Source organism: Oryza sativa, chromosome 3 (assembly GCF_034140825.1).
Source record: "Oryza sativa Japonica Group chromosome 3, ASM3414082v1".
Classification (NCBI taxonomy): Eukaryota; Viridiplantae; Streptophyta; class Magnoliopsida; order Poales; family Poaceae; genus Oryza; species Oryza sativa.
The window spans coordinates 17,058,760-17,068,063 of record NC_089037.1 but is presented as its reverse complement, the minus strand read 5'-3'; the positions used below and the strand labels follow the sequence as shown (position 1 = coordinate 17,068,063).

Sequence of the window (9,304 nt, the reverse complement as noted above, 5' to 3'; positions counted from 1 at the left end):
AAATCCGAGCAATTTCCCTGACGGTACTCCGAAGATGCACTTTTCAGGGTTTAGTTTCATCCTGAAAGCACGAATGCTTGCAAAAGTTTCTTCTAAATCCGTGATCAGGTCATCCTTCTGCTTAGTCTTGACGACTACATCATCAACATAAGCTTCAACATTGCGGCCGATCTGAGTTGAGAAACATCTCTGAATCATGCGTTGATAGGTTGCTCCTGCGTCCTTCAATCCAAAGGGCATGGTGATGTAGCAGTAGGCCCCAAAGGGCGTAATAAACGAGGTCTTTAAGCAATCAGATTCTTTTAGTCAGATCTGATGATATCCCGAGTAGCAGTCCAAGAAGCTGAGTAACTCGCAGCCGGCCGTTGAGTCAACCACCTGGTCAATGCGAGGTAACCCGAAAGGATCTTTAGGGCAAGACTTGTTGAGGTCGGTGTAATCGACACACATGTGCCATTGCCCAGTCTTCTTCCAAACTAGGACTGGGTTAGCCAGCCAGTCGGGATGAAGGACTTCCTTGATGAAGCCCGCTGCTAACAGCTTGGTTAATTCCTCTTTGATCGCATCCTTCCTGTCCTATGCAAAACGGCGGAGTCGTTGCTTGATGGGTTTGGCGTCTTCCTTAACATGTAAAGAGTGCTCAATCACCTCTCTAGGAATACCAGGCATATCGGATGGTTTCCATGCAAAGATATCTTTATTATTTTGAAGAAAGGTGATGAGCGCGCTTTCCTATTTACAATTTAGCTTAGCGCCTATTACAGCAGTCTTATCAGGATCAGAGGGATCTAAGGGAATCTTTTTCGTCTTAGCATCGCTTTCTTCGGTCTTCGTCAGCTTGGTTGCAGGCACTTCTCCCTCGCTTGCCGTGGTCGCAGCCAGTCAGATCTCTTCGCGAGCAAGGGTGATCTCGCAGATTTGGGCCATCTCGCAACTTTCTTTGTCGCATGTGACGGCTTGCTTGATGTCGCTCCGTAGTGATATGACTCCTCGAGGACCAGGCATCTTCATCATCATGTAGGTGTAGTGTGGGACGGCCATGAATTTGGCTAGAGCCGGTCGTCCGAGTATAGCATGGTACGCTGTCTCGAAATCAGCGACTTCGAAACAAACATTTTCTGTGCGAAAATTCTCCCGAGTGCCGAAAGTGACCGGAAGAGTGATCTGGCCGAGTGGTGTAGCTGATAATCCTAGGATAACACCATGGAAGGGTGCATTACTCGGCTTTAATTCCGTGCGAGGAATCTGCATATCGTCCAGGGTCTTAGCGAAAAGGATGTTAAGTGCACTGCCATCATCGATGAGAGTTCTTCGGAGCTTGACGTTGCGAACCACTAGGTCTAGTACCAGGGGGTACCGCCCCGGGTGGACCACTCGGTCGTGATGATCCAAGCGGTCGAACTTAATTGCTATCTCTGACCACCGAAGGTATTGGGGCGTGTTAGGCTGAACCGCATTGATCTCCCGTTCTGTTAGCTTCTGCTTTCTCTTAGATTCATAAGCCAGAGGTCCGCTGAAGATGTGATTGAGTTCTTTGCGATGGTCTTGAAAACCAGTCGGGGCATCGTCTTCATCATCTTTCTTCTTTGACGTGCTTTGATCTCCGTCTGAGGGCTTACGTGCATTCTTGACGTATTGCTCCGCAAATTGTTTGTAGACGAAGCAGTCTTTGGCCACGTGGTTGGAGTTGGGATGATGCGGACATTGGGAGTTCATTATCTTGTCGAATGTGTTGACGCGGGGACGTTGTCGGGACGATGGAGAGGTTGTTGCCACAAGTTCTTCGGGCTTATGCTTGCGATCCTTGCGGTTGTTACTTCCACTCCCTCCTGTGGTCGGCGTATCCTTCTTTGGCTTCCAAGTGGTGCCCGACTGCTTGGACGCCATGATAGCATCTTCGGCTTTGGCATACTCATTGGCTTTTTCAAACATCTGCTTAACCGTCTTGGGAGGTTTTTTGTCCGAACTTGCCGACTAGGTCGTCGTGGCGAATGCCTTTAGTAAAGACGACGATGATGACGTCATCGGTGATATCGGAGATCTTGTTGCGTTGCTCGGAGAAGCGTCGGATGTAATCTCGAAGGGATTCTCCAGACTTCTGAATGATGTTGTAGAGATCAAAGTGTGTACCAGGGCGTTCGAAAATGCCTTGGAAGTTGGCGATAAAGTGGTCGTGTAGTTCTGCCCATGATCCGATTGTGCCGCGGGGTAGCCCGTGAAGCTATGACCGGGCAGAATCCGCTAAGGCCACAGGTAGATAATTCGCCATGGCTTTGCTATCTCCTCCTGCTGCGCGGATTGCGAGACCATAGACGGTGAGCCAAGACTCGGGGTTGGTGGTAACATCATATTTCTCGATTCCAGTCGGCTTAAAGCCGGTTGGCCAATCCACTCGACGCAGATCGTTTGTGAAGGCAGCAACTCCGTCCATGTCGTCGTCGTAGCGATCCGGTGAATGATGGCCTCTTGCCGCGCGGCGCTGGTTGATGGTGTCGCGAAGATCGACGGGGCACCTTCGATGTGGTGAGTGTGGTCGTTCAACTCGGCGCTCCCTGTATCGTTCAGGAGGCGAACGAACAGATAGTTCATCATGTCCCCTGCTCCTGCGACTAGATCCGGCGCCGGTAATGCTGAGGCTTGGCTGGTGATAGTCTTGAGATCGAAGATGAGGGACTCGGCTACCAGTCGGGGTGCGGGTGCTTGCGGAGTTGGCTGGAACCGAGGTAGCGATCATGGTCTTCGTTTGGTTCAAGATGTTGACAACATGATCAGCTTGGTTGAGTGTGTCTTCCTTGAGGAGGGTGTCGAGGAGAGTGATTGCTGCAACCGCGTTCTGCTAGGGGGTGCGAAAAACCGCTGTTCCATCGACGTCTTGTTGCCCGATGAGGTCTCTCGCTTGTCGCCCGGATTCCAAGGCGCGCTGCCGTCGATCTTCAGCCTCCTTTGCAACTCGCTCGCGGTCTTGCTGCTCACGTTGTAGTCGTTCCCGCTCCTGTCGTTGTCGTTCTTCCTCCAGTCGGCGACGTTCGGTTTCTTGTCGTGTGCGCTCTTCCTCCGCTTCTCGCGCTCGGCGCTGTTCCTCCGTTTCGTTGTTAGCCATGAATACGCCAAAAAAGAGAGGCGTTTAGTTATCCTCATAGCTGTCGTCGAAGTCGCCGTGGTCATAGTGGTAGCCGAAGTCGTCGCAGTCGAGGATCTCGGTTGGTCAAGAACTGACGCCAGGGGAGCTAAGGTAGCTATCCAACTCTTCCGTCGAGACTGTCCCAAGAGGTTGGAGTATAACGCCAACCTCTCTGGATCTAGATTGGATCGGGGCCGAAGCCGGAGCTTGCCTAGATCTTCGAGTGGGAGATGTCTTGGTTGTGAAGACAGCGGCCAAATCATCAGGAAGTCTCATCAGGATTGAGGGATAGGGCCCGTCGTCTTGATCTGGTCGCGGAGGAGTAGATTGGATCTCGTCCGAGTGGTTTGGAGCCGACTCGGGGGAGATGATCTTAGAGTAGGCCTCAGCCGAGTTCGGAATACCAAACGGCACGGGGACCTGGTTTCTCCCAGACTGGTTCGAATCCTAGTCAAGGAGAGAGATCTTGCGGAAGTCGTTGGTGGTGAAGTTGAGGCTGCCGAACCGAAACGCCTGCCCGGGAGGGAAGGCGAAGTCGTCGATGCCGGAGATGGAACCCATCGCACTTAGTCGGCAAAAACTTGACGCAACCCCTACCTGGCGCGCCAACTGTCGAAAAAAGATTTCGGCAATAATAAAAGGGGTGGCTATCAAGCTAGGAAAGTGGATGGGTTTGGAGACAAGGAATTTTATACAGGTTCAGGCCTTCTTATTCAAGAAGTAATACCCTACTCCTGTCCGGGGATGATTCCGCCGAGTGTGTTATTGATTGTATAAACTGGGAAAAAGATCACACCCCAAGAGGCACACAGATCCCTTCTTATATAGGGGAAGAGGTCCGCTTTACAAAATACTGTCCATATCCTAACGGAATATGGGATTATAGATAAAATACAATCGTAACCGACTAGGATCCTGAGTATTTCCTTGACATACAAGTTTAGAATTTAACCCGGGTCCTCAAGAAGATATTCTATCTCTATTCGGCACCCAGTACCCAGCTGGAATATAACTGCCATGTAGATATGGGGTATCCATAATCTCCATAGTATTATATTTAAATTTTGATTCCGCCACTAACATTAACGCGCAATAGAATTTTTTTTGGCTCCGCTATTGTTTTTTTTAATCCCTTTTTGACGTTGTAATCTTACTCCCCATCCTCTTTTCGCGAACCATGTGTTCTAGCTCGCTAATATGCCGTAATATTCATATCCTGTTTTTCATTTTTAAATAAACATGCGAAATACACTTACTTAAAAAAAACTGTAGTCCTCTCTACACATCTATATTGCTCTCATAATGAAAATAAAATAGGATGACACAATTATTATCAGGAGTATATATATCAATACTCATTTAATGGAAGTAAATGACGGTGGTGAGTGATAAATCTGTTACTACTTTACCTAAGCATCAACTCCCTACTCTTTTTAGAAATAAAAAATATTGTGACACCCTACATATCAAACACCCCATCGCCTACTCTCTATTTTGTTGTGGAAGAAAAAAAAAGACAGTGTAGGGCGAGACAATGTACATATCAATAAAAAAAATATCCCGAAGAAATTAACGGATGATATATATAGAAAATGATGATAATAATATTTTAATGATATTTGTTTTAGTTAAAATTTTGTTACAAAACATGGGTAATATATACATTAATCCTATAAACATATAAACAGGGTGATGACTCGTGGATGTGAAAGCTTGGTTGCCAAGAAATGTATGCGCCTTCATTGATTTAATTTGTTGTTTCCTTTTCACATTGGCCTCTGCGACCTTTTATTACTCTACTCGATCTTATTCATTTTGTTTGACTGTATATTACAATCTCCTTAAAGATAAGTGATGACGTCGTCCTAATCAAATGGTTGGGTTAATTAGAGAAGATATCGCTCAACCATTGACCGCTGAGCTGCATGAGATTCCCTTGCAAAATAGGAGGTTCACTTGGAGTAATGAGCGGCAATGAGCCACCCTCGTCAAGTTGGACCGTTGCTTCTGCAATGAGACTTGGAACCTTGCCTTCCCCCGTCAAGTCCTTCACGCCCTCCCCACAGGGCCTTCTGACCACTGCCCCCTCATCCTGTCCAACCCGCAATGCCCGCGCAGGTCGAGAAACTTTAAATTCGAGAATTTTTGGACAAGGATCCAAGGATTTAAAGACAAGGTCAAGGCTGCCTGGAGTCAGCCTTTGTCACACATTGAGCCTATACTCGCTTAAATGAAAAGCTTAAACGTACCGCAGCCTGCCTTAGAGAATGGGCCAAAGGCATCTGCACCGAGGCCAAGCTTCAGTTTCATATGGCCCTTGACGTCATTCAAACGCTGGATGTAGCCCAAGAGCACAGAGACCTCTCTATCCCAGAAACAAGGCTAAGAGCAACCCTCAAACGCAAGATCCTTGGCCTTGCCTCCATAGAGCGGGCAAGGAAAAAGCAGGCCTCCAAGGTAACCCACATCTGCAAAGGCGACGCAAACACAAAGTTCTTCCACCTTAAAGTGAATGTGCGAAGAAGAAAGAACACCATTCAACGGCTGAGGAAGGACAATGGTTGGGCGATGACGCATGAGGAGAAGGAGGCAACAATTCATGACCACTTCGCAAGCATAATGGGGCAGCCGGAGCCAAGGCCAAATGAGCCAAATTGGGAAGCTCTCGACATTTCGCCAATCGACCTAACCACTCTAGGGGAGCCCTTCTCAGAGCAAGAGGTGCACCATCAAGGAAATGCCCACCGACAAAGCCTCAGGGCCAGACGGCTTCACAGGGATCTTCTTTAAAGTCTACTGGGAAATCATCAAAGAGGACATTCTTCTGGTCTTCGATTCCATCTGCAACCTCAGATGTGCACACCTGAATCTGCTCAACTCCGCGAACGTCGTCCTAATACCTAAAAAAAAGAAGGGGCCGAGGGGGTCGTGGACTATAGGCCAATTAGCCTCATTCACAGTATCGCCAAGATCTTCTCCAAGATGCTTGCGGTGCGGCTAAGGTCATACATGCATACGTTGATTTCGGTCAACCAAAGCGCCTTCATAAAAGGAAGAAGCATTCATGACAACTTCCTTTTTGTGAGAAACATGGCCAGAAGACACCACCGCCTGAGGCGGGTAATGTTGCTCTTCAAACTAGACTTAACTAAGGCCTTCGATTCAGTCCGCTAGGACTACCTTCTAGCCTTGCTACAGCGAAGGGGTTTCCCAACAAGATGGATAGATTGGCTAGGGTCTATTCTGTCAACTTCAACCTCTCAAGTACTCCTCAACGGCTTGCCAGGGCAGTGGATCAAGCATGGCAAAGGCCTTAGGCAAGGGGACCCCCTCTCACCACTGCTATTCATACTTGCAATTAACCCCCTGCAGCGAATCCTCTCCAAGGCAGCAGAGCTCGGCACAATCTCAAAGTTGCGGGGGAGAACGACCCGACTAAGGATCTCGATGTATGCAGACAACGCCGTCATCTTCATTAATCCCACCCGAGGCGATGTCACAGATTTTGTAGATATCCTACATCGCTTTGGCACTGCCACTGGACTCGTCACCAACCTTCAGAAATCCCAAGTGGCGGCCATCAGATGTGACGGCATTGAGTTGACAGAGGTTCTTGAGGGCGTCCCGGCGGCAAGGGCAAACTTCTCCATAAAGTACTTGGGCCTCCCCTTGGTATTGGGTAAACTACGGAAGGCGGATTTGCAGCCTGTCTTCGACAAAATCTTAGGAAGGATAACAAATTAGACGGGGAAAAACATGGCAGCAGCTGGAAGAACCACACTCGTCAAATCTGTGCTTACGGCCTAGCCTATCTATCTCCTGACTGCCTTGAAAACTATGAAGGAATCCCTCGAGCAGCTAGAAAACCAGTGCCGTCGCTTTATCTAGGCCGGCACGGGAGACATCACCGGAGGGAAATGTAAAGTCAACTGGACAAAGGCGTGATTGCCAACCAGTTAGGGAGGCTTGGGAGTCCTAAATCTGGAGAAATTCACGAGGGCCTTGAGGCTGCGATGGCTATGGCACGAGTGGAAGGACCCAACCAAACCTTGGGTGGGACTAGAAACGCCCTGCGATGAAATTGAAAGGAATCTTTTCGCCGCCTCAACAAAGATAACAATTGGAGATGGGAACACGACGCGCTTCTAGGACTCCGCCTGGATCGAGGGGCAAAGACCCAAAGACCTCATGCCGCTAGTCTATGCGATCTCTAAAAACAGAGGAGATCTCTTCGAAATGGAAAGGAGGAGGACGCCTGCGTTCAGGACCTGGCCCTGGAATCGCACTCACCTATTACAGTAGACCTCGTCGAACAACTAGTTGCCCTGTGGTAAGCGGTCCAGAATGTTCACTTAGGCATTGGAGAACCAGACCAGATTACCTAGAAATCCACAAGTAGCGGATGCTACACGGCCTCCTCGGCCTACCATGCGCAATGCCAAGGAACGCCGAGCACAAGCTTCAACTCCTTAATCTGGAAAGTTTGAGTGCCGGGGAAATGCAAATTTCACGCTTGGCTCATCATCCAAAATAGAGTCTGGACTTCAGATCGACTTGCGACCAGGGGTTGGCAAAACAACGGTTGTTGTCCTCTGTGCCGCTGTGAGGCTGAGACGGTGCTGCACCTCGTTGCCACTTGTAGATACACCAAAAGAATATGGGGCCTTGTTGCTGGATGGGTGGGCTATCAGCAGATAGAGTCAGCTCAATGGGAGGAGGCATAGTCAGTTCAACAATGGTGGGAGAGCCTTGCAAACACGCCAAATGTTCCGAAAAAAGGGCTCCGATCACTCATCCTGCTAGTCATATGGGAAATCTAGAATGAGAGAAATCGGCGAATCTTTGACCACAAAGAGGTGGCAACGAGTTTCCTCCTGTCGAGAATCAAAGAAGAGGCTAGCCTTTGGGCTTTAGCAGGGGCTAAGCGGCTGCGCGAGTTAATCCCGCACTATGTATAGAGCATAGCTACAGTGTTCAACGTTTTCATTTGCCCCAAGGGGTTGTATTTTCTTCTGCTCTATTCAATAAAAAGGCACTCTAGTGCTGTTTTTCCGTTCAAAAAAAAGATAGAGAAGATATCCCGTGCATCCAGCCTCCAGCTGGCTCTTGCATCAGCAAATTAGGCTCCCTTTGTTCGGGTTTAGATTTATTGGTTTCGATTTTTATGCCAATCTTTTCTTATATGTTTGAATGTTTTATAAGCGGGTGGTTTTGAAGTCTCAATTAAATATAGGAAAAATTTGAACCATGCCACACAAATTTCCACTTCACATAAGTAAAAAAGAAACTTTTAGCTTCACAGTGTAAAAGTTAGTTTTGACTTTAAAAAAGCTACATGAAAGCTGCTTGTTTATTTAGGATTAAACTTTTCGGTTTATACATCTTAAAAAAAAGGCCGACCGCATTTTTTCTGAGGAAAAATCTATGAAGTACCTTTGTTGTTGGCTAAAAAAAGAACTATTTTTGAATTAAAGAAAAACTATTCAGTCAACCTGGAAATTCCATCAAGAACTTTTACAGGCAGAACGCAGAGGTAATTCGGATGGACCAAAAAGTAGTAACATAGGCGTTTGATGAAACGAGATAGTATTAAGAGACAACACGAGGTTTGTCTGTGTGCATAGCACAACGGAAACCCTTATAAATACTCCATATTACTGCAAAGGTCGGTTTGTGCGGATAACATGTACTCCCTCCGTCCTAAAATATAGTAACCTGTGACTCATGTGGACTCAACCTAGGAGGGGATGTGCACCCCATATGTCCATATGGGTCACATGTTGCTATATTTTAGGACGGATGGAGTAGTAATTAAGTACAGTACAAACTCTTTTCTGAAACTATTGACGATTAATTTTTTATATTTTGGGACGGAGAGAGTTGTAATTAAGTATAGTACAAACGCTTGTCTGAAACTGTTGACTGTTTCGATTGATTAATTTTGTGGCGTGCAGAGATTAGTGGCATGCCAAGATTCGATGCTCTGTGTCGTCGCTAACTAATAGCTAGGCAGCGTTGCTCACAGACTTGCTAGTTGACATGCAAGTTGTTTGGAAAACCGCTCCCACGCAAATAAAATTACGAGAATTACTTAATCTGACAGATTACATCACCATCCATAGCATGTGTTTGCGTCATGGCATCGGCGTCACACAGTGTGAAGCTGCGAGTGGCCTTTGCTTA

At 47.5% G+C, this 9,304-nt stretch overlaps 1 protein-coding gene and 1 pseudogene across 1 annotated transcript; one reads left to right on the top strand and one right to left on the bottom strand.

The window, feature by feature from the left end:
- Positions 1 to 882: 882 nt before the first annotated feature.
- LOC136355640 (uncharacterized) lies at positions 883 to 1,887 on the bottom strand. Its single transcript, XM_066308469.1, has one exon. The coding sequence runs from the start codon at positions 1,885 to 1,887 to the stop codon at positions 883 to 885; it is 1,005 nt and encodes a 334-aa protein (XP_066164566.1).
- A 3,544-nt stretch (positions 1,888 to 5,431) lies between these two features.
- On the top strand, positions 5,432 to 7,845 carry LOC136355639 (uncharacterized; annotated as a pseudogene).
- The last annotated feature ends 1,459 nt before the right edge of the window (positions 7,846 to 9,304 follow it).

Bases quoted from the DNA above. Each gene is read 5' to 3' on its own strand.
- LOC136355640 (XM_066308469.1), bottom strand. From the start codon at position 1,887: ATGGCGTCCAAGCAGTCGGGCACCACTTGGAAGCCAAAGAAGGATACG.